The sequence below is a fragment of the Pelobates fuscus genome, chromosome 5 (genome assembly GCF_036172605.1).
Source record: "Pelobates fuscus isolate aPelFus1 chromosome 5, aPelFus1.pri, whole genome shotgun sequence".
In the NCBI taxonomy this organism is placed as follows: domain Eukaryota; kingdom Metazoa; phylum Chordata; class Amphibia; order Anura; family Pelobatidae; genus Pelobates; species Pelobates fuscus.
The window spans coordinates 320,032,656-320,058,668 of NC_086321.1; the positions used below are offsets into that span (position 1 = coordinate 320,032,656).

The window sequence follows — 26,013 nt, forward strand, 5'->3', positions numbered from 1 at the left end:
AGGATATAATCTTTCAATGTAGGGTAATAACTGCTTGATTCAAGGATAAATATGACTGCCATTCTGGGGTCAAGAAGGAATTTTTTGTCCTAGCTTGTTGCAAAATTGTGCTTCAAACTGGGGTTTTTTTTTTGTTTTTTTTTTGCGCCTTTTGGATCAACAGCAAAAAACAGGTGTGAGGAAGGCTGAACTTGATGGACGCAAGTCTCTTTTCAGCTATCTAACTATGAAGGGGTATGACCGGGAAGCGGTGCTGTGGCGATTTGTTTTGCATAGGGCGCCGTAAGGCCGACCCTGGCTGCGGTAATGCTCTAATAGAGTAGACGAAATGGAGAACTTAGTCTGTAAGACCAATTTCTTCCTGTTACCCCTCTGTATCAGTGGCTGCAGCCATCGTCATGGCTTGACTTAAGGAGGTGAGGGACTGAGGCACTTAAAGTTATCCCTATTACCAGGGAACACAGGGCTTGTCAGGAGACCCTTTTATCTCTGTGCCAGCCCTCTGACTGCATTAGGGTGTGCCTAGGTACACCTATGCTGTTAATCGAGATAAACATTAAAGAGCTCAAGCTTATTTTTATAGCATCCTGTGTGGGAGGAGGGGGAGAAGCAAACACAAACAACTCAACTGTCTTGACACTCAATACGTTACCCATGGAAAACAAACAATACATATTCTATGAGTCTGGAAGAACAAAAAACAAACAAACAAAGACATGCATTACCAGGCGCTTTCAAACAAAAAAAAGTTACATTATCGAACAAGGTTATTCACTAAAGATAGATATGCAAGTTTAAAGCAAATTTTAGATTTAAGGTAGAAAAAGTCAAAATGGAAAATATTCTCGACGCCAGCTATGCTTCTTGTTCGGCTACGTTGGCCTTGTAAATGAAATCCACTTTGAATTTACTTGGAATTCTCACTTTAGTGAATAACTCTGTAGGGGTCTAATGAGAAACAATCCTACCGAAAGTTTTCTTCATAGAACCAAAAGGCTTACCAATAAGCTCTTTGTAAGACAGGCAAATTGCACAGTGCTGTCATTTGTGGGAGGATCAGGAAGAATGCTGAGATTTGAAGACAGGAACTCGCTGCATGACTTGCTTCTATGCAGCTTCCAAACACACAGCAAACTTTGAACACAATGAACGCTGTGCTGTTTCTCCTCGCTGTCCCTTTACTAGCTGTTACATCTCAGGAAACCTGTAACCTTCCTCCCAGCGAATGGTGTAATTCATGGGAGACTGCCAAAGCTTGCCAGGTAAGACCACTTGTTATAAGATAATGTTTACTTTTAGTTAGAACTTCTCTCCCACATTTGTGTTCTGTCATGAGAAAATGTTTTAAGAAAATCCCTTTACTTCTTGGTTATCTGTACCCCATCTCGTTTAGATTGTAAGCTCATGTGAGCAAGGTCCTCATTAGCACTTGTAACATGTAAGTTAAACTTGCAAGTCAAACATAGTTGTATGGTTCGTGGACTCAATGTGCAGTTCTGCAGAAAATGGGCACTTTATTAATAGTATTATTGTAATAAAAGATCATATTTTAAACTACACCTATAGCCGGTCCAAGAATCCTAGAGATTTTGGTTCTATAAAAAAAACAAGGGCTCCAATATTTGGTTATCCCTGCTATATAATAACGTAATGCACCCAGTAGGCTGCTTTCTATGATATTGTGATCCTGCTCCCCCACAGGGCATCAGATCTTTAGAAAATAGCACAGTCCTCTACGTATTGATTAACCAGAGCTTTATAGAGACACAAAGCACTCCGTTTATTGTCTGCAATAATGACCATTGTCCATATTCAATGTACAGTAGCAGGCAACTTAAAACATACAATTTCCCTACAAAGGAAATCCTAGCTCATCTGTGCACTAACAAGTTGAAGTAGAACATCCCTTTCCTACTTCAGGTTAAACTAACAAACACCGGATTCATAAACCTTCATATTTACTGTATATTTGGATTTTTCATCATTCTTTGCTGCAACAAGTTTCTCTCCCCTCTGAATGTCTACCCCCACTAAATAGTACCTTGCAGCTGAGGGAAGTTTGGAGTTAGTTTCAACTCCTGGCCCGGATTAGTCATCTTTGTTCTGCAGTTGTTCAGAAACCACGGAGTTGATATCATACCCCTCTCTCCGAAATAGAGGGGAAATATTTATACCGTCGCTGAAAATTCAATACACCTTATCACAGCTAGCCATGCTATGGTTTTAATCAGAAGATTTGTAGTGACGGATTTAAATGTTGGGCTATTCGGTATTGATAAGAAACCTCTTACTATAAATTGCCTGGATTTATTCAGAAAAGTGTCTACCAAATATTTCCCCAAAAGAATTAATGCAGCATTACGTTACTATCTCTTTGAATAATATTAGCTGAACTGTGCTGGTCAAATGCCTATCACACAAGTGCACGAGAATATAGGAAGCTTCTGGCTTAGGCAATTAGAAATACGATAATAAAAGGCACTGGTATTGTGCTTTTAAATTAAAAATCAATGAATTTAAAAAAATAAATAAATACAGCAGAGATATCTTATCGATCTTAAAGAACACACTCCAAATCCCTAACGTTTGCTTCAGTAATTGCTCTACGGGTTAACTCAGGGGGTAAGATTACTGAAGTGCTTTAGGGATTAACAGCATGTATCTTTTATCTTCTTTCAAATAGTTCCCCCTTTCAAGAGAAATAGGCACATTTATAAAGTTTCTTGGTGGTTAAGTGCTCACTAAAAGCAGCTATGAGAGTTTATTGTAGAGAAACATTGGTTTCGGTTTCAATCCTTCTCTATGAACGAACCGTTGCGATTGCTACATATTATTATTATTATTATTATTATTATTAATAATGACATTTATATAGCACCAATTTATTGCACAGCACTTTACAATATTATAAAAGGGGTGAATTTAACAATAAATGAGACAATTACAAAATGCTACAGGAACAATAGGTTGATGAGGACCCTGCTCAAACAAACTTATAGTTTAGTGGATGGGGGGAATAAAAACACAATAAAATCCAGGGAGATAACAACCAAACAACAAAGTGGGAAAGTAGTAGAACTGGATTTGTCAGGCTTCTTATCTGAGATGGGAGTCTGTAGATATGTTTGCTCACCCTTCCAGATACACAGTCCAAGGTGACCAGATAAGAAGCCACCTGGACGGTGAATCTGTAAACGGGGGCTGTGCGGGAAAGGTGATTCCAATGCGGCACCGACAGACACAAACAGCAGGATAGTCAAGGGATAGCCGAACTCAAAGGATGCCAGAGATCCGGATAAACGAAGACAGAAGCCAGGGTCAATATGGAGTTAAAGTTCAAGAGACTGGAACACAGGAACTGAACACACACAACAGGATCAAAAACTTGATAATGTTCCCAGGGCGAGACCGTGCTTATGTACCCAGCTGATGGCTGATGGCTGATCAATCTCAGACTAGAATAAGAACTAGGAATTGCTGTGGCTCAAAGGTAGATAGCAGGCCCAGGACAGCCAGGTACCTTGTTGGGTACCCCAGTCTGGCCCTTAGTCAAGTCTGGGTAGAAAGACAATTGTGAATCTTCAAATAACAGTGGAGTCTTACCTCAATGCCACTATGACGTGGCCTTTATCTTAAGATGAGGAGCATCAGAGGATGACATCTACAGTAATTGGGACAGGAGGCTTGTTTGTTGTAGGAAGACGATATAATCTAGCAGGTGGTTGTAGAGAGCCTATTAGCCTTCTTGCATAGTGTGGTAATTCCTTTATGGTTATCACGGGGGTATGCTGCAGATCTTAATATGGTTGTGGCAGTACTGGTCTTTCTGTGAGGGCAGTTGCAGCATTAGAGTCTGCTGAGTAGCTTGTTTTTAGAGTATGTTTTTTTTTTTATAGTGGACATATCACTACGGATTTCCTCGATATCTTCCTCCGTGGCTCTGGTTTTTTTTTTAAAGCCTCGTTCCTCTGTTGAGCACATTAATGTAGTGTGTATTAGCCTGCCATGATAATGAGACCAGAAAAGCAAAACTGAAACAGCAATGATATACCTCCCTATCCCATGGTCCTCAAAGGATGGGATCCAAAATAATATTAAGTAGTTTAACATAAAGTGCTTTACATCGTAACATCCTACAGCATACCTATAACAAACCATTGTTAGAGTAAAATGTTAACTTACTCCGATAAAGTTTTAAAGCTGTGATGACTTGTCCAGCATATACAAGTAAAGCACATGCTTACCTCTACATGTGGTTTGACTAAGAACACTGAATTCTTCCTAGCATGCACAATGCACATTCCCCCCAAATCTTTAACCCTTAAAGGACTACTAGTGCCAGGAAAACAAACTCGTTTGTAAGCGCCCCCAGCCTCATGGCCCCCCTCCCGCCAGGCTGAAGTTGGAGGAAGGGGTTAAAATCTTACCTTTCTCCAGCGCCGGGCTCCCTCTGCGCTGGGGACGCTCCTCCTCCTTTGGACGTCATCTGCTGAATGCACGGCAAGAGCCGCGCGCGCATTCAGTCAGTCCATAGGAAAGCCATTCTCAATGCTTTCCTATGGACGCTGGCGTCTTCTCACTGTGAAAATCACAGTGAGAAGCAAGGAAGCGCCTCTAGCGGCTGTCAATGAGACCGCCACTAGCGGCTGGATTAACCCATATGTAAACATAGCAGTTTCTCTGAAACTGCTATGTTTACAGCATGCAGGCTTAACCCTAGATGGACCAGGCACCCAGACCACTTCATTAAGCTGAAGTGGTCTGGGTGCCTATAGTGGTCCTTTAAATCATGATCTTGTATTCTGGTATTTTTACTTTTAGTGAATAAGCTTTGTCTTCTTAAACTTTTATTTTCCCACTTAATTTAGTGACACATGTTTTAATCCCACGTAACTGATATACTATGAAAATCAAGTGACAGATCTGAAATGTTTAAAATAACATTTTTAACCACCATTTCCTCATTTCAGTACCCCCTTCCCTTTTTATCTTGTCTGTGCCTTCTTTCTTCACTTAGCTTCCTCTAAATTAACTTCCTCCTTCTTTCTTTTTATTCTCTTCCCACCCATTTATGTATGCATATTTTCTCCTAAATCTAAAGCTCACCTTCTCTGCAAGCCTTATAGGGTGTCCTCATGTATCTCATCCTCAATGTATCAGATTCCCTTCATACTGTCTTGTTCTTTTTCATTCAGTACACATGTACTGCTCCATTATGTGAATTGTGTCCACCTTTGCCATGCATGGCAGGAGCAGTTTAAAGACTCAACATTTTTGGTTCGTGTTAGTCCCATGCTCCAGATGGTACAAATAGCTTTATGCTGTTTTCATGTCACCAATGATGTCAGGAAGAACGTTACTGACCTGTGGGATGAATTGCATCAACAATTACACAAAAATGGTGCGACTCATTATAGATAGGTTGAGTCTTAAGAGATGCAAGAATGACATGACTCCCTAAACAGAGTGTGAGTCATGTCCAAAATGACGAAGGAACAATGTAACCCTGCTGCAGGAATATTTGGAGTTGTGTCAATAGAAATGTGTTTGTGCCACTACAGAGTGCTTTGTTTGAGATGACACCAGATCAGGGTTCTCCAAACCTCGGCCCTCCAGATGCTGAACTACAGCTCCCATGATGGAGAGCCAGAGTTTGGAGAATTGTGATGGCTCTAGAATGTGTGACACCCTATCAGTCTGCTTGAGCCACACTCTGTGTCCGTATATATCCTAATTTCACTTCATATCAGGTCTCTTTTGAAGGTGAGCTTGGGAGAGTTAAAGGGGGGCTTCACCTAAGGATCATGATCTTGATTCAAGCAAATAGACACAAAGCTTCACTTTTAGAGTGAAAGTGTTGTATTTTGCTTCTGCTAAATTTTTGTGTATAGGGGGTAAGTCAGGGATTGCTTGGCAGATTCCCTATCTACATTGACACTAGCAAGACTGCTAACTCTTACCCCCTTCACATGGCACATGCCATGCCTGAAGAGGCAGGTGGAATGAATGGACAGCTAAAAAGGAAGTTTGTGAACTACAATTTCCAGGATGCTCAGCAGCTGACTATCAAAGAATGTTAGTTCACAAATATTCTGTCGATTTTTTTTCAAAAAAACTAATATTCCAGTGATAGCTGGTTAAGCAATGCGAATTGATGTTTACAAAAATGACAATTCTTTTATTTTTTTTATTTTGGAGATGTTCAAATACTTTGATTTCCAGCATGCACATTGATTCCTAAAGGAAAAATATAGTCACACAAATTAATATATTATATATTTATTTTATGTGTCCTGGCCTAACTTTGACCTTTTAAAATAACAATTTTCATACCAGTATTACAGCATGCTTGCTCACTTCTCTTCCAAGCAAATGCTTCTCATAGAGCAAATGCACCTGGTACTAGAAATCCAGTTTTTAATAAAGATACAAATCTTATATTTTCTATGTGATTCTCTACCTACCAACAATCATACACATGAAAGGTGGGTGCAATCGTGGGTAGACCAGGAGGAAGCAGGCTGGTTGAAAAGGATGGCTGGCTGACTGTCATTGTGTCTGGCAAGCCCAACTCAGGGCAGCCCATGCTCAGAGCACTGCAAGACTTAAAGGACCACTATAGGCACCCAGACCACTTCAGCTTAATGAAGTGGTCTGGGTGCCAGGTCCAGCTAGGATTAACCCTTTCTTCTATAAACATAACAGTTTCAGAGAAACTGCTATGTTTATAATAGGGTTAATCCAGCCTCTAGTGGCTGTCTCATTGACAGCCGCTTGAGGCGCTTCCTTGCTTCTCACTGTGATTTTCACAGTGAGAAGACGCCAGCGTCCATAGGAAAGCATTGAGAATGCTTTCCTATGGACTGGCTGAATGCGCGCGCGGCTCGTGCATGCGCATTCAGCCGATGAGAAGGAGGATGAGAGGAGAGTCTCCTGCCCGGCGCTGGAAAAATGAGTATGTTTTCCTGGCACTATAGTGGTCCTTTAATCGAAAGCATGCAGAGTGAATGTATCCAAAGAAGTGCTCATGCAGCTTTGATTGGGCACAATTCCAAAAAACCCAGGACAGAATGTATAAGCCAAATATCCCAAGGGTTGCCAGATGGCTCAGTCAGTGGAGGCTGGTCCATAGGGGCAGGTGGTTGCCCTCCACCCCAGTTTTTGTTGCAAAAAAAAATACAAATCTAATCTATTGGCACTGTACCGACAAATTACTAATGTCATGTTTGGGTTTTCATTTGACCGGTATCGGGAAATGATTGTCTGTCTAAATAAATAGTGGAGGTGCGGGAATGACAAGTTGATAAACTAGAATGAGTCATACTAGCTGTATTGAGGAAGAAGTTTAGAGGGCATTTATTTGCAGGAAAGGCTGACACCTCGAATTAAGAATTAAGGAGATATATATGGCATTGAAAAGAACATTTCAGGCATCGCAGTTCAATAATACTCCCAGAACAACATGCAAAAATAAAAAACAGACAATGCCAATTTTAATTTTGTGTCCTTTTATAAATTCGTATATAAAAATGCACAAACCACATGCACCACAACTCTTATCTCTCACTCCCAAGAAGAAGAGAAATACAAGCTAGCAGGAATCATACATTGCTCCCAGCTTTGTGTGGTGAGGCTGCTTATAATTACAAAGTTAATCCAATAGGGGCTCATTTCCAATATGGTTGCTTAATATCAGCAGTGAGCTCTTGTAATTAACAACAGGTGGTAGACACTATATACCAACAGGTTTCTGACTAACTAGTTAACAAACAGGTTTCTAACCTCCTGGACCTTGCTTTACAGCCAAATGCTGCTAATATCTGCCCTTGCAGATAGCACCCCTGTGTTATCTGTCCTTTCAGATAGCCCCCCCGTATTATCTGTCCTTTCAGATAGCCCCCCCGTATTACCTGTCCTTTCAGATAGCCCCCCGTATTACCTGTCCTTTCAGATAGCCCCCCCCGTGTTACCTGTCCTTTCAGATAGCCCCCCCGTGTTACCTGTCCTTTCAGATAGCCCCCCCGTGTTACCTGTCCTTTCAGATAGCCCCCCCGTGTTACCTGTCCTTTCAGATAGCCCCCCGTGTTACCTGTCCTTTCAGATAGCCCCCCCCGTGTTACCTGTCCTTTCAGATAGCCCCCCCGTGTTACCTGTCCTTTCAGATAGCCCCCCCATGTTACCTGTCCTTTCAGATAGCCCCCCCGTGTTACCTATCCTTTCAGATAGCCCCCCCGTGTTACCTATCCTTTCAGATAGCCCCCCGTGTTACCTATCCTTTCAGATAGCCCCCCCCGTGTTACCTGTCCTTTCAGATAGCCCCCCCGTGTTACCTGTCCTTTCAGATAGCCCCCCCCGTGTTACCTGTCCTTTCAGATAGCCCCCCCGTGTTACCTGTCCTTTCAGATAGCAATCCCGTATTACCTGTCCTTTCAGATAGCCCCCCCCGTATTACCTGTCCTTTCAGATAGTCCCCCCGTGTTACCTGTCCTTTCAGATAGCCCCCCCCGTGTTACCTGTCCTTTCAGATAGCCCCCCTCCCTGTGTTACCTGTCCTTTCAGATAGCCCCCCCCCCCCGTGTTACCTGTCCTTACAGATAGCCCCCTGTCTTATCTCTCCTTTCAGATATCCCCCTGTCTTATCTGTCCTTTCAGATAGCCCCCTGTCTTATCTGTCCTTTCAGATAGCCCCCTGTCTTATCTGTCCTTTCAGATAGCCCCCTGTCTTATCTGTCCTTTCAGATAGCACCCTGTCTTATCTGTCCTTTCAGATAGCACCCTGTGTTTATTATCCGCCATTAGGAACTTGAACATAAAGCAGGAAAATTAGTGCTTTTCAAGTCTTTGCCATAGCAATCATAACTTAAGGATATATATATATGGCATTTAAACAAACATTTCAGGCAGCAAAGTTCAATAATACATCTAGAACAACATACAAAAATAATTTCACTGAAATTCCAACCCAGTCAAAAGATATACTGAGACAAAGTAGGGACCTTTTTGTCTGTGTTTTTCCTCTGCTTGGCAAAGCTTGACAATGGGAAGATCTAACAAAGTCAAGCCTTGTCATTTCCCCCAGTGTCTCCTGGGATCACCCATAGACCTCAGTGCTGCACTCTTGCACGTGCATGAGAATACAGCAGTGACATCTGCTCCTGGTGGCTAAAGTGCCAGGAACGGAAGATGAGCAGATGGTGAATGATCGCGGTGCCTGCAAGATACAAATTCAGTTAAGTAAAACTCACCTTTGTCTGTCCCCCCCAGCCACAGGACCCCCAGAGACGATGTTACCATTGGGGGTCTTTGCAAATTATGCAAAATTCCCAGATGGTGACAAATCATGAAAACATAAAAAAAAGTTCAGTCATAAATCAGTTAATGAGAGTTTATAAATAAGTGGTTTGTGAATTAATTTATCTAAAATCGAATTTATCTAAAAAAAAAAAATGCAATGTCCAAACAATGTATATTGTGTTCTCTTTCACAATCCAATATGTTAAAAGTACCTAATTCTTGGAACACCCATGTATATAATGCCACCACAAAGTAATTTATCCAATTACATAACGAGCCGATTACAGAACCAGGATCTTAATAAATCACGCAGGTTGGTTCATATTCAGAAAGCAGCCATCATATTTAAAATGTATCATAATACCTTAAGGCTTTTGTCCACGTTCTGAACCAAAAACGAAACCAAGAATTTGAGGTATATGTTTGTTCATAATTTACTTCCTCATGACTTCACTTGGTATTTTTCCAGCAGGGACTTTTTACTTGCTGGTAACAGGGGAACCCCAGATATCGTTCAATACCCTGTGTTCCCATCTCTCAACTGGTACCAGATTTGGTGGCCCCATACTGGACAAAGTGCTGTATGTTCACATCAAGAAGACCCAGGTAAAAAGTTATACCTGAGGCATCCTCTGTCAGCTGGTGAAACTGTATGCAGCACCTAAAGTGATTTTCTGGGCCTATGTTGCTTTTGGGTCAGCATGGCACCCTTGGAAAGAAAATGGCATACCATTTTCAGGAGATCCAGAAATTAGAGCAGTTGGCATAGCAAGCCAATAAATCAGTACAGGCAGTTGACAACTTGTAACCGACACATAACAAGGTCAGGAATCCAGAATAACTAGTAAATCAAATCACATGCAGACTTTTTGACTTATTTTTAACTCATATGGTAAACCTTGAAACAATCTCAAACACCTAGGTCATCACAATAAACAGTATTCTCACGCAGGGGACGAGGTGTAAACAGTGCATACATACGTTATAGAAAAACAGATATAGTTTGGTTTTGTTTCTAATTTTCCTTATTTTTTTTTTTGTTTGTTTCTGTTATCACTTTTTTATATTAAATACTTATTTATCGTGCAGGTAGTTTAAGGGTGAAGTCATAAATTTAAGTATAACATAAGTGCGGAAGCAAAAGTGATATGCGGGATTTTGGGTCTAGGTATGTGTCAAACAGGAGCATTCACGTTCACAGAGATTGTGTCATTACTATAGTTAGCATAATGGCCAAAACACAGCCCTATAAAAAATAAACTAGGTCTTCTGATATATTGTAATTACTGTGCCATCGGAGCCTTATTGCAAGCATATAAAAGACACAGCTAAATTAAACATGGGTACTACATTGGACTCTATAACATAATCATATTGTGCTACTAGGTCTTAGCTGATTAGACTACCGCCAGTGGCATGTCGGTGAAACTGTGTCTGTTGCCCAGCAGCAATGTAAAGTAAGAAAGGCAAAGCATAAATACATTACAAAATAGCATTGATCATGTAAGGCACTGCATCTGGCTCAACATAGGTTGGCAGAGTGGAAAACCATGGAACTTCAGGGTTGCATATAAAGTCAGCGGGGATAATGGTGTTGTACGGTGTCCCAGGGTGCCAGGCCCTCAAGCTTTCCGCCAGGTCCGCGTAAGCCTCCCACTGCAAGCACCATAGTCTAGTGGGCACTCGGGGGCAACCTGAGTGCATGCAGCCTCACCCCTCAAGAGTCTGCAGTCCCAGTGCCTCCTGCACCTCCCCTGGATCTCTGGTACCCCAGTATGTTCACTTGGTGCTCTTGCGTATCTCTCCCATCGTCGGCCACTTATTCAGGAATGAGGACGTGTGGCCTCACAGCTACCGGTCCGCCGGAGGCAAGCAATGTCCGATCCCGCTGGGCTGTGGGGACAATTGCCTCAGGGCTCCCTCCAAAACTAGAGGTCGAGTGACCATGTTTGCGGCGTGTTGACTGCCAGGCTTGTGGTGGCGTGTAGGCCGGGGGTATTGGCGTCAGTGCTCCCGATATGCAGGTGGCTGGTATCAATTTGGAGCTGGGGTTATTCTCCAAACAGTTTCGGCAGTTTTGGAGCTGTCTGTGATTTTAGTGCCGTTTTCAGGAGCTCAGGCCCGGAGCCATGATATTCTGCTTCCAGTCAACTCAGCGGCCCAGCCCCGCCCCCCCGCAATCTGGGTTTGGTATAGGTCAATGTTTTTTGTACCAGGTCTCAGTTTTGGGGTAAACCAGATATGGTTGTACGCACTTGCCAGCTAAATCTACTCCCCCATGTATTTTCTGTACTCAATAATGCACTCTGTGTTTCTACTTGTGCATCACTTCTAATATACACGGGCACTTGTGTATTGTGGACAGCATGTACACGTATTCTCTGCTTGTGTACCGAAGGGCCAGCACTTCATTGTTGTTGTTGTGCCTCTTTGTCATATGTCAGCTTAAATTAGTAAAGTAGAAAATTAGAGTACAAAGTAGAGAACTGGCTGATTGCAGTATAACAGGCTGTGATCAGCACTGAAAGGTTTAATTATTATTATTTTTTAACAAAAAAAAAGTTAACGGGTCAGGTTGATCAGGTAGAACAGTCTGATGAGACCGATCACTGACACGGTACAGTGATCACAAAGTAGGAAATGGTAAAAAATATTTTAAAAGGTTGAGGTATACAAAAAAGAGTTTACTTTCAATGCTTAATGTCATCATGTACAGGGCCGGATTAACATAGGGGCTGATAGAGCTGCAGCTCCAGGCCCAGGCCCATGGAATAGGCCCATTTAAAAAACAAACAAACAAAAAAAACACTTTTTTTATTTTATTTTTACACACACACTACTCTTAGGTTGCCACCTGACTGGTATTTTACTGGCACAGCTGGTATTTGAGGCTGCCTGGCCGTGCCAGTATTGCAGTAATACCGGCAATACAAATGCAGATATTTTTCTCAGAATAAGTGGAGATTACTCTGCAATACCAGCACCGGCCAGTAGGGGTCACTGTGTGTGGAGAGAGGCAGGGATAGGAAGTTACAGCATATACCCATAGACATATAATACCTAGACGCCGTATTGACCTCGGGGGGCCATGAAATGCGGGCGCCATTTTGGGCCGGTCACCTGGTGTGGTATTATATGTCTATATATTAGGACTTCTGTCCCTAATTTTTAAATTTACTTTGACTTAGTGACAAATCTCACTTTAGTAAATAGTGATGTGATTATTTGGTTTCTCCTATTCTCTTTATGCTATCTCCATGCGGACTTCAAAGTGCAAAAGACAGAGCTCACAATAATAAAAAGTTGTAGATATCTACATTTTATTTTGCACAGTTCCAAAATCCATATTAGTAAAAAAATAGGTGAAAAGTAAATACATTACAAATCAGGCAAAGATCCCGTCCCACTTTAAAACATGTATATTAAGATGATAGATTGTGGGGTTAGTTCACTAAACTTTTAATTTTAGCAAATCTAAATCCAAATGCAACGCATAGTTTCAATCTGGTAATTCAAATAATTTCAATGTAATGAGTAAACTTAGTCGATAACGTAAATAACCACAGAGGTCTTAAAGCAGCAAATGTCAGTTAATTTTATTTAATATCCCATGCTACTGGATCTATACAGTACACCCTCCGGGTGAATTTTAAGACTAACCATGTTTACTTTGAGGACCTTGCTCTGCAGATCAGCGCCAATAGGAAGTAGTGGTCAATGCGGCGTCTAGGCAAATCAGCGCCAATAGGAAGTAGTGGTCAATGCGGCGTCTAGGTATTATATGTCTATGCATATCCCTGCCTATCTCTACTACTCACTGATCCGTGGGGAGCAGCAACACAGCACAGAGTCCAGACAGCAGCTCTACAGCTCAGGTAAGTGAGGGATGGGGGGAAAGGCAGCAGGGACATATGGGGACACTGAGACACTAGGGGACACTGAGACACTAGGGAACATATGGGGACACTGAGACACTAGGGGACACATGGGGACACAGACACTAGGGGACACTGAGACACTAGGACACATGGGGACACAGACACTGGATGCTGAGACACATGGGGATGCTGAGACACATGGGGACGCTGTTTCTCCCAGTGTCCCCATGTCCCCCATCCAGTGTCGCTAGTGTCTCAGTGTCCCCAAGTCTCCCAGTGTCTGTGTCCCATGTCTCTCAGTGTGCCTAGTGTCCCCATGTGTCCCTTTATGTCCCAGTGTCCCCATGTCTATGTCCACAACTGTCCCCATGTCTCCCAGTGTCCCCAAGTGTCTGTCTCCCAGCCAGTGTCCCCTAGTCTCCCAGTGTCCCCCAGTCTCCCAGTGTCCCCCAGTCTCCCAGTGTCTGTGTTCCCATGTCTCTGTGTCCCTAGTGTCTTAGTGTCCCCAAATGTTTTAGTGTCCCCATGTCTCCCAGTGTCCCTATATGTCCCAGTGTCCCCATGTCTATGTCCACAACTGTCCCCATGTCTCCCAGTGTCCCCAAGTGTCTGTCTCCCAGCCAGTGTCCCCTAGTCTCCCAGTGCCCCTAGTCTCCCAGTGTCTGTGTTCCCATGTCTCTATGTCCCTAGTGTCTTAGTGTCCCCAAATGTTTCAATGTCCCAATGTCTCCCAGTGTCTGTGTCCCTAGTGTCTGTGTCCCTATTTCTCCCAGTTTCCCTAAATGTCTCAGTGTCCCCATGTCTCCCAGTGTCACCGGGTCTCTCAGTGTCCCCATGTCTCTGTGTCCCCGGGTCTCTGTGTCCCCGGGTCTCTGTGTCCCTGGGTCTCTCTGTCCCCGGGTCATACATAGGGACACTGAGACACTGGGTGACTTGCGAGACTGAGACACTGGGAACAATCCATCTATACAGCAGAATCAAACTGTGAGTAGTTTGTTGGTGATTTTACAGAATTTTCTCTACAAATGATTAAGGCTGGTATTTTTTTCCAAGAAAGGTGGCAACCCTAACTACTCTTCACATACTCTTGCTTAAAGTAGCACTATAGGGTCAGGAACACAATCATGTATTTCATTATGTTAAAACCACCACCATGGCCCCTTCTATAGTAATATATAACTTGTATTCAAGTCTGCAGCTGCTGGCTCTGCCTCTGAACTGACTGTCTGCTGACATCATCAGAAGTGGTGGTCTGAGCAAATTACAATACTTCCCCATAGGATTGGCTGAGACTGTCAACTAGGCAGATCAGGGGCAGAGCCAGCACACGTCATAGCCCTGGCCAATCAGCATCTCCTCATAAAGATAAATTGAATCAATGCATCTCTATGAGGAAAGTTCAGTGTCTGCATGCCGAGGTTGGAGACACTGAATAGCAGTGCTGCACACTAGGCAGTACTGCCCCAGGAAGCACCTCTAGCAGCCATTTAAGGAGTGGCCAGTGGAGTCATTTTCTCTGAAAAGACAGTGTTTACTGCAAAAGGCCTGAATGGAATGATTCTACTTACCAGAACAAATACAATAAGCTGTAGTTGTTCTGGTGACTATAGTGTCCCTTTAAGTTTGGAATCTTAAGAGGGATGTAAGGGAACAAAACTTGTGTGGACTGGCTGACAATAAAATTAGTTTAGGTAATACAGACGTTGGTCTCTCTAACACTGTGGCATGTCCCCATTCTTCTACACTCTGCATACACCTTGTATCTGTCTCAGACTATATACCAGGAACTTCTGCCTGCTAGTAAGAAGGTAAGGAGACAAGTGGACCAGCGAGTGCTAGGGGACAGAAAGCATGGAGTGAGCACATCATTAGACGCATTTATGTACAGCTCAGGGTGCTGCCTGCATAGTATGCCATTAGTTGGACAGCCTGCATGATTTGCTTGCAGCCTGACATACATTCATGCCAGGCTGGCCTTCCAATTCTTTGGACAGACATGCCCCCTTTTTGGGCATGTTCTCCCCTTTTGGCAGGTCTGGTCACGTGACTCGCACCAGTGGCCCACCCTTTTACCCCGCCCGTTGACTTCCTGCTTCACTGGACACTGCTGTTAAGGGTTTTGGATGTACTTGAAAGATGAAAGCATAAATTAGAGAGAGATTAGCATAGAGTATGTGTTTTCTTATAGCTGCATCCTATGAGTTTCCCTCCAGCACCATCTCCATCAGATACATGACGCTTGGGAGGTATGACTGTTTTAGTGTTTTTGGTCGATAAGATTCCGTAATTAGGCCCATCATAATTGTCAGCACCAGGCCCAGTGTGCTCTTAATCCTGCCCTGATCATGTATACAAAGTAATTTAAGATCACAGGTGCAGGTTGCATTTTATGTGATAGGTAATTTACTCATAATTTACAATATCACTTTATATGAATTTTTTTTGAAAAGGACAGTGCAAATTTAATTTATAGGCGAAGTGACAGTGCAAATTTCATTAGTAAACTAAGTATTAAAAGAAAAATGTATTTTCCCTGATATATTGCATGTATGATAATGTGTGCACAAACCACCAATTGAATAATATGTGCACACCAACACCCATTAGACAAAGTTCTAAAAAAAAAAAAAAAAGCTAAAAATTAAAGGGAAACTCCAGTGCCAGAAAAACGATCCGTTTTTCTGGCACTGGAGGGTCCCTCTCCCTCCCACCCACCAATCCCCGGTTACTGAAGGGGTGAAAACCCCTTCAGTCACTTACCAGGGGCAGCGACAGGTCCCACGTCGCTGCTTCCTCCTCCCCCGCCGCTCCTCCTTCTGGTTACGTCGGCCGGTGGGCGAGACTGATCTCGCCCGCCGGCCGAGGAGACCTAATGCGCATGCGCGGCAATGCCGCGCATGCGCATTAGCGCACCCCATAGGAAAGCATTGAAAATGAATTTCAATGCTTCCCTATGGGGAATAGAGCGACGCTGGAGGTCCTCACACAGCGTGAGGACGTCCAGCGACGCTCTAGCACAGAAAACCTGTGCTATGAAGCAGGAAGTGTCCTCTAGTGGCTGTCTAATAGACAGCCACTAGGGGAGGACTTAACCCTGCAAGGTAAATATTGCAGTTTTAAAAAAACTGCAATAATTACACTTGCAGGGTTAAGGGTAGTGGGAGTTGGCACCCAGACCACTCCAATGAGCTGAAGTGGTCTGGGTGCCTGGAGTGTCCCTTTAAGCTTTTTGTAAAGGTCAAAAATACTCTCTATTAAAGCAGAGACATCATATTTCTTGGTTCAGGCCTTCCAAATACAGATAATTTAACTCTCTTATCCAAAAGGCTTCTCTAAATTTTTTTTTTTTTTTTTTTTTAATCTTTCATACACAATCCACAGTCAGTACAGAGATCACTATGGTAAGAGGAAATGTGTGACAATCAGAAGCAGTAACATATTATGGGACAATATCAGCATAATTCAGAGCATCGTGAATTTTATAAAATAATAAGTAATACTGAACAGTAAGATGACTGGCCAATTGTCAGTGACAAAATCACCATTAATTAGCTGTCCTCTAAAATCAATTACAAAAGTTTGCTCATTTCATTAGACAAGGAATCGTGAAACCGAATTGGGCAAGCAAGCATTACATTGCACAAAAGGAATTAGCTTATTGGTCAAGATTCCTGTCATCCTTCACGGAATTTTTCCTCCCTCTCTCTTGTTTTGCCACTTTTCAGAAATCCAAACCACTTTGTCATTTCGGAGCTTCGGCACTACCGAACTTCGTCACTTTGGGGCTTTGGTACTTCGGACATTCGTAAGCATCCGAATGGCATGAAATTCGTATGAATGTACATTCGGAACAAAACAAATTGCACATGTCTAACAGTAAGATTGCATGCAGAGAATTAAGCATCTCCATGTTGAGCCGAGGGTTTGAATGGCTGAACCTTCACGGGATCTCAAGCAGTAGAGGTCATCAGCATTAAAGGGTCAGTTGTCAAAATGACCTGCACTGACATCCCAAGCTTCTGTACTGTATCAGGTATTTCCCTTGCATAGCAGATTTTCAGATTTCCAGAGTCCCTTGTTACAATTAAGCATCTGGGCATGCCTCAGTGATAAGGTAATTTATTCAAATTCCTAGAATTTATATACTATTGTCCGGCCATTCTAAGGACCGGTTTAGGGACCTTTTATCTGTCTCTGTTTCTTTTGGTTGATTTACATTCTGCGTATTGGGTTATAGCTTTACAGCAGGGTCATGAGATGTTGTTCCATGGTTGCAAGTCTCATGGGCAGCGTTATTCAGCTCAGCATTATGTAGACGCGCCATCATTCCGCCAATCTCCTGCTGGAACAAACCAATATCACCTGTGATAGTACAACGCAGCTCGTCCAGCAGGTCCCTCAGCTTTTCCTCTGAGATTGGAGGTTTCTCGGCAGGCTTGGAAGGTGAGTGTGCGGGTCAACTTGGTGCCCGGATATCTTACTCACCCTCATCAGCCAAGCTCGCCTTGCTAGATGCGTGTGAGGGCCCATTCAGCTGCAACACCTTTGCAGGCCTCTGGGAGGTCTCCGCAGGAGATTACCAATGTTGGCGGTTGTAGAGAATCTGTTCGCTTTGTATTTTTTGCTTCCATGCCCCATGCCTTCAGAAAGGTGCTCAGGGGAGATGCATCCTCTCAGTATAGCTGCTAGCTCTATGCCCTGCTTCTCTGAATTTTAATCTCCAGGTTTATTGTACATGTTCAACTATTTAAAATGTGAATTGTGAAATGTTGTATAATTTCTCTGAAGTGTGCTTCATCTAATAGCAAAATACTCACGATTGGCCACAATGAATATTCATTAAAGGACCAGTATGGACACCCAGACCACTTCAGCTCAATGAAGTGGTCTGGGTGCCAGATCCATCTAGGATTAACCCTGCAGCTGTAAACATAGCAGTTTCAGAGAAACTGCTATGTTTATATTAGGGTAAATCCAGCCTCTAGAGGCTGTCTCATTGACAGCCGCTTGAGCGCTTCCGCGCTTCTCACTGAAAATCACAGTGAGAAGACGCTGATGTCCATAGGAAAACATTGAGAAATGCTTTCCTATGGACTTATTGAATGCGCTTGCAGCTCTTGCCGCGCATGCACTGTTAGCGCTGACGTCAGAAGAGGGAGGAGATTTCCCCAGCGCCGAGGGAGCCCGGCGCTGGAGAAAGGTAAGTGATTAACCCCTTCCTCCCCCTTCAGCCCAGCGGGAGTGGGACCCTGAGGGTGGGGGTAGGGGGGGGGGACCTAAAGACCATATAGTGCCAGGAAAAAGAGTTTATTTTCCTCGCACTATAGAGTTCCTTTAAGCTAAATGCAGCCTTTATCAGTCCTACGGAGTGAAGACTGCATGTGTTTCTGTCTTTCCCATGCCGACATCCCTTGTCTCCTTTTCTCCAAAATTATAGCAGAGGTCACATTCCCTTGGTTCCCCCACTTTCCTCCCAACTATTTTGTTCACCATCCTCCCATATGCTGCTCCTATATCTTTCTATTCTCAAAATTACTTCTGTATTCTCTTCTTTTGTACTACCAAAACAACTTTACTCAGATACTCTCTACATCACCTCCAATCTATACTTTTCAGAGATACCTCGGTATGCTGTTATTTCTAAAATGTTACTTTATTTTAAATACATTTTTTATTGTGAATGCAAAATACAACATACTTGTCCAGTATATCAGCAATAGGAAATCAGACATGGTTCAGAGACAATGTCAAAGGTGCATATTAAATCATTTACATACACTTTTTTGAATTTAACAAGTAAAACAAAACAAATAATTTGTCAAGCATAGCAAAGCCATGAATAATTCTTAGTCAGCACAGTTGTAACGGCTGCTAACAGGAAATTTTACTGTTTCATTTTATACTTTTCTTGTTACTACGTGCTTGACAGAATTATTAGTGATGCATAAGGTACGGTTTATACTGATGGTTTTTACTCCATTATATCTTTGATACCGTGTTCTCATGCTCTTGTACAAACATACTTGTTTCTAAACTTGTGCACAGCAAAAAAAACTTTGTCCAAAAATAAAATAAATTCTAAATATCGTCTATGAAAAATATTTGGAGAATTATTCAGACAAGCCAAAAGGCAGAAAGAAGGTGCCTCTTAGGGTACAGCGATGTAAAGAAAAAAGTTATGAAATTGACTAGCCTAATGACTACGGAATATCAGGCACATTTACAGTTATACAGGCTGTACACTTACTACTTTACATTGTAGTAGAGTGTCATTTCTTCAGTGTTGTCACATGGAATGATATAATAAAATATTTACAAAAACATTTGTGAGATACTGTAATAAAATTAGAAATATTTTTGTCTCCTCTAAATAATATGTGTTTATTTGTTTGTATACAGCCACAGACTCCCTGTGACCAGCATTTTGAGGAAATAAAATAACATTAGTTTCAGATTACTTTCTGACACACAATTGCATCCTCTGTTTTACCTGCAAAGGAGCAGTGGTTTTAATATTGTGCAAAATAGAACATTTAAGTTCATTAAACCGTATAGTGCCAAAACGTGTACATGTAGAGTGATTCTTTGGAAACACTTCTTTTTCTGATTTGTCCTACCTTCTAAATCGGATTTGGAAAGCCCCAAACTTTTTGTTTTGTTATTTTGCAACTGCAGAAATATACAGATTTAAATTAAAGTGTTGAACTAGTCAGTGAGAGTATAAAGATGAAGACAAAGCCTAAGAAAATGAGAAAAAAAATAAATAAATACTCTCAAGAAGACCGCTGAATTCCATCTAAGTCTATGCCTCTGGATGGCTGGTAAAGAGTCCCCAGACCAGCTACAAGTGTTCAAGGAACTACAAGAGACATTATAGTTCGCTTTCAACAAAGCCAGGATCGCTTGCCCTTCATGGTGGCTGTGTGCAACAGGTCACCATTTTACTTTGACTAAAAAGTTCATGGAGGGTGAGGTTGTGATTGATCCTCATCTGCTCAAAAACACTCACTCTGTACAGTATGTGTTGGCTGGAAATAGCAGGAGCCAAGGGAGGTGTCAATGGCGCTGGTGAGGCCAGAGGAGGTGAGATGGGTATTTGCATCGTACGAAAAAGGTTTTTAATGGTTCTTTCAGGACTGATAAAAGCAGCAAAGCAAGTGTTTCGCAGCCCCAAAATAGGTTTTAAATGCTGTGGTCCCTTAGTTTATTTACATGTGCAATCTCACGTGTGTTCTGTCTGATTTTAGTCCAAAAAGCATTAGGTCATTAAACTGTAATGGAGCAACTCTTTAAAGTAATAGCTCATAGGGTTCTTGATTGAGCCACCTTAGTATCCCCCCTCCCGAGCGAATGGGGGCTAATAAACTGAAGGGAGGACCTCTTGCCCCCCCCCTCTGCCCCCACCCATGAGCGGCGGGTGGGGGCCCTAAATGAAAATGGGGTGGGAAAACCTATTGTCCTCCTGCCGGCCCCCACCGGTGAGCGGCGGGTGGGGGCCCTAAATTACAATAGGGGTGAACCTATTGTCCTCCACCCGACCCCCACCCATGAGCGGCGCGTGGGGGCCCTAAATAACAATAAGGGGTGGGTCCTATTTGTACACATTTGTACATGGGTGGGGGTAGAGGGGAGGACAATAGGTACCCCCCTTTTTGTAATTTAGGGCACCCACCCACCGCTCACCGGTGGGGGCCGGAGGGGAAGACAATAGGTCCCCCCCCACATTTTCATTTAGGGCCCCCACTCGCCGCTCTGGGGTGGGTGCCGGGGAGAAGAACTATAGCCCCCCCCCCCTTATTGTTATTTAGGGCCCCCACCCGCCGCTCAGGGGTGGGGGCTGGGGGAAAGGACAATAGGTCCCCCCCTTTTTATTGTTATTTAGGGCCCCCACACCTGAGCGGTATAATATCTATTCCAAATTGGAATCTTGGTTCCAATATTCTACCAAACCGAATTTCACCTTGACTACAGAGTGCTCTGTGTTTTATAAGATAGAAAATCCATCTGCTGATGTCAGTACTGAATCTCAGAGAATCTCCCTGAGGGACATTTGTTTTTTGCTTCCGTTAACATATATTTATTGGGGTTGTATATATACACTAATCAGTGATTTTGGAAAACTTTTTTTCAGCATTGGAGTGTTCCTTTGAAGGGGAACTATTTCATTGTGGTGGACAAGCACATAGAAGGAGTTATATGTTTTGTTTTGGTTCAGAAGTTGGGAAACTAGCTCAGTTTTAAGAGATTACAATCTAAAAATAAAAAGTCTTACCCAAATGTTTAGCTTTCAGTTTCTGCTAACAGCTGATCTTCCTCATTGTTATCAATATTTGGGGGCTTGCAACATAAGGTATTGCTCCTCTTATCTCTCAAAGAGATTTCTACCCATAAACCACCCACATTTTCGTTTCCTCACTGCCTGACTGTCTCTGGTGCTAAAGCAGTAAATTATATCAATTTTAGAGAAGATATGATCCCCTATGTATACGGTTAGACCCGTGTGTCCTTACCAGTCAGACCTGCTTTATAACTGAAGCATTTAATATGGCGCACTTGTTAATTTATATTCAATCTGAACCAATACCTTAAAACATTAATTTGACCATTGCTCTAATAATCTCATCAAAATATATTCTGTTCTCTTAAAGGAGAAAGTTATTGTTTTGACCCTTCCTCTGGTTTAACAGCTTTAGCTTAATGAAGCAGTTTATGTGTATAGTTAATGCCTCTGCAGTCTTACTTCTCAGTTTATCTGCCACTTAGTAGTGAAAACACGTCTGAGTCTGTTCATGCAGCCCAATCAATTCCCTTGGCTGTGACTCACACAGCCTGCACGAAAACAAGGTCTAGCAAGCTATTAACAGTGCAAAGGATAAGAAATTCTAAATTAAACAGACTGTGCAAGAAAGGAAATATAAACATTGGATCTCAATTTACAGGAAATGTTTAGGAAGGCTGTACAAGTCATATGCAGGGATGTGTGATTGGGTGTATAAACAAAGTGATTTAACTCCTAAATTGCATAGAATTGAGCAGTGAGACTGCAGGGGCATGATCTATACACCAAAACTGCTTCATTAAGTTAAAGTTGTTTTGGTGACCAAAGTGTCCCTTTAAACAACCCTATTAATTGTGAAGCCACTGTATCAACATGTGCTGTCCCAACAGAATACATAATACATTAAAGGAGTGAGAGAGGGAATATAGCTATGTATAAGAATACAAGACCATCTTTTGATTATAGCTTTAAAGAGCTTAGAACAGAAGCTTGCGCTGCTTATGACAGTAAATTAGTTTGAAACCCTAAAATGTCTTCTGTCAGAATGTTAAGTATTAATGATACAAACTCTTTGCTTAATCCACAGGTGGAGAAACAGTGCTTGGAGTTTTACAATCATGTTAACACTAAGAAGTCTTCCTCGCCTGCTGTGCAGGTAGAGCTGTATTATGAATCCCTTTGTGGGGGCTGTCGCAATTTTATAATTACTCAACTCTATCCCACGTGGCTGATGCTAGGTGACATCATGAACATTACACTGGTGCCTTATGGGAATGCAATGGTAAGATCCAATTACACATAATGTACTTTTTATTTTATGTATACGTATCAAAATCATGTTTGGTTTGTTTTTGTCATTACCTTAAAAATAGTTTGTAGCAAACACATTTGCTGCTACACTTTTATACCAACCCCTTCTAAATAAAGCAAATGGTCACACAGGCTATAAATATTTTATGAGGAGGTGCATATTACAGTAACATTAAGTTGTATAATAATATGGTGATTTTATAAAATGTATAGGGTTAATCTAAGAGAACATATACTGGGTTATTTATAAAGCAGGTTGGATACAAAGTTTTATAAACCGTGTGTTAGTTTTCATTGTGTTTGATCCATTTTGAAGCACAATGCCAGAACCAATGAGAGTATGACTTCTAGGATTGCTACTCCATCTTGTTTTAGATTGAACTCTGGGATATGCCCCATTATCATATGCGTCTCCTAGAATACTATCATTATTTATAGAGAGTTTAATGACATAACAGGAAGTTTATATCCGAATGCAAATTTGAACACTTGTTTGTCTTGCATTTTGCATCTGTGTTGTCATCAGGCTTTTCTTTTCTATTTTGCATCTAATCAGGTTTTTGATTCGCCAACGTAAAGTTTGTTTCTACGACTGTGCTGTAAAAACCATATTTTGGTTATATATTTTGATAGCCCACTGGCACTTTAGAGGTAGTTAACCAAAAAAGTATTACAATTGTTTAAATATTGAAATAGAGGTAGTAAAGTGTATCAAACAGTGGGTAAATGTGTAAATCTATATATTATAGTATGGGAAAATTTTATAACCATATAGCAGAGAAGTAGTTGTAGTTATCATGTTGGTCAAACAAATGTCTTAGTGAAGAGATTCTGGAGGAGAGCAGATGTGGAACGGTGAGGTCCCCGGTAAGAAGTGAAGCATTACTAAATGGTTTGGCTCCTTACATTGGTTGGATACTAGGGCACTCCCAGCACCAAAACCACTACAGAGTGCTGTGTGTTCCATAAAGATTAGTGCCAACATCATCCTATAGACTTGTTTTTTTTTCCAATATGTAATATCTAAATGTGTATGTTTAATCCACAGGAGAAAAATGACAGTGGAAAATGGGAATTTCAGTGTCAACACGGACCAGACGAATGTTTGGGAAACATGATCGAGGTATGATATTTTTTAACTCTGCATTGAGAACCCATTATAGAAATTGTTAAATTATATTATGAGAACGGCCCATATGACTTCATAGATAGGCCTATGGTAAACATATAAAAAGACAATTTCTACTTTTTTTTCCCCAATAATATTTTGTAATACTTCCAGTTACACACATTAGTGAATAACGTTTGTTATTGTGTGCCTTGTGAAGTATGCTCCAGTGTCGTCTCTGCAGCGTGCTGAGGTTACCTGCATTTTAGTTATTAATTAAAAGAACAGGGAAGATTCAGTGTCTTTGCAGTTTTCAAATACCACCAGTGTTGGTTGCCCATAGACCTCAATTACTGGATCTTACATGAACCTGCACACAATGGCAGAAAATGGCTGCCGACTTTGCTGGGTATGAAATGTTTTTCACTTTTACAGTTGTGTTTTGCACTCCACCTTGTCTTATCAATAGCTTCTCTTGGTGAGCACTTTTTTTGCCCTTATGACAGACCTATGCTGGAACAAAGAAAAACAGACAGCTTTTTTTTTTTATTACTATGTAGAAATGAAGGATTACATGCCTCTTTGCATATTGTTTTGTAATGCATAAATACAAGTAAATACCTCTTTTTGGTATATCTTAAGATTTTCTTAGCTCTCTGGGGGATGACGATTTGAAGCACAGTTTATCTGATAAAAAGAAAACCACACAGTCAATAAAGACCTAGAGTGCATCTCAAAATGTACTCTGGGATTCTTTAAGACCTCCAAACTGTCCATGATCTTCACAGATACTTGGTTCTCATGGTCAAATAGAGGTAAAGATGGTTTCCTTCAAATAGCATGGATTAATCAGAGGATGACCTAAAAACTTATTAAATTATGCGTATTCATTGCACAATAATAAACAAGGAGGCTATATTACAAGTGATCTTTAATTTTCAGTAATGGTAATTTCCCTTTAACTCTTATTAGAATTTATATAACATTTACATTCATTTTAATGTTGCAATGCTGCCTAATATAGCTACAATGTATCCAGGGAATTTCCCTAACTTTGACTTCCTGTTCAATTATGTAAGCTTTCCAATGAACTTTATGTAGATTCTACACTGATACCTTACTGTGTTTTCTTAACAAATGCTCAATAATGCTATATATGTATTGTTTGCTAGTTGTTTTAGTAACATCAACGGCTCAGACATCCATGCCTCCCAAGTGTCCCTGTTTAGGAGGGACATTCCTTATTTTGAGCCCCTAGCGCTTTGTCCCTCTTTTCTATCCTAATGTTCCTCTTTTCTAAGAGCTCCATATTGTTGGTGTGTTTAAGGTCTTGGAATTTTAGACTGTAAACTTACTTAATTGGTGGTCTTAGCTTCTTGTTTAACATGAGAGCCCTAGATGCTGACCTGTACGTGGTCTTAAGTTACTGTCAGCACAGGTAAACAAAGATGTCGGCATGCTAACACAAACATTACAAACTTCGAACGGAGATACAATTTAGAAGTTGTACTATCTACTTGATAAAGTTTATATATTATATATATTATTTATGCATACTTAAATTATATCTAATCTCTGTGTATCTCCACACAGGCCTGCCTAATGTATTTTCTGAAAAACGTGGATGATTATTTTACAGTTATATTCTGTATGGAATATTCTGGAAACGTCAGCATGATTTTCGAAACAGTAAGTTAACCTCTACAATTGTTTACTGCCTATTTTATGCTTCACAATAAAAACCAGATACATTTTGTAATTTGTGCTGTGTGTTTGTTCAACTGTAAAGTCCTTCTCATTCACTGCAGCTAAAAATACCGGTACTATATATATATATATATATATATATATATATATATATATATATTTTTTTTAAGAATAGAGAAGGCTTTCATTTGATTGTATCTTCTTATATTGGTAGTTATAAAGAGGCCTTGGGTGGGGCAGATCAGTTGAAACTGTGCCCTTAGTCACACAGTAGGAGGAGGTAGATCAGCCTTCTGTGCAATTGAGATGTTCCATCCTGCAAAGGCTAGCCCATGGCCAGAGTGCCCTTGTAGTACTAATGTATGTGTGTCAGGATTATAATTGATCCAGCACGCAGAATAGTATCACACCTAGGAGGACTAAGGATAACGTTTAAC

The 26,013-nt window shown here is 41.5% G+C and overlaps 1 protein-coding gene across 3 annotated transcripts in view; it reads left to right on the top strand.

The window, feature by feature from the left end:
• The first annotated feature begins 1,060 nt into the window (after positions 1-1,060).
• The window catches only part of IFI30 (IFI30 lysosomal thiol reductase), a 33,197-nt gene continuing 8,244 nt past the window's right edge, over positions 1,061-26,013 (top strand). Inside the window, exons 1-5 of one of the 3 annotated variants that reach the window (XM_063455585.1) lie at positions 1,061-1,262; positions 9,764-9,900; positions 22,538-22,732; positions 23,810-23,884; positions 25,463-25,558. In XM_063455585.1, coding sequence (XP_063311655.1) covers positions 1,238-1,262; positions 9,764-9,900; positions 22,538-22,732; positions 23,810-23,884; positions 25,463-25,558 — 528 coding nt within the window. In that variant the 5' untranslated portion in view covers positions 1,061-1,237. The remainder of the gene's footprint in view (positions 1,263-9,763; positions 9,901-22,537; positions 22,733-23,809; positions 23,885-25,462; positions 25,559-26,013) is intronic. The other 2 variants (XM_063455586.1, XM_063455587.1) reach the window with 2 other exon arrangements.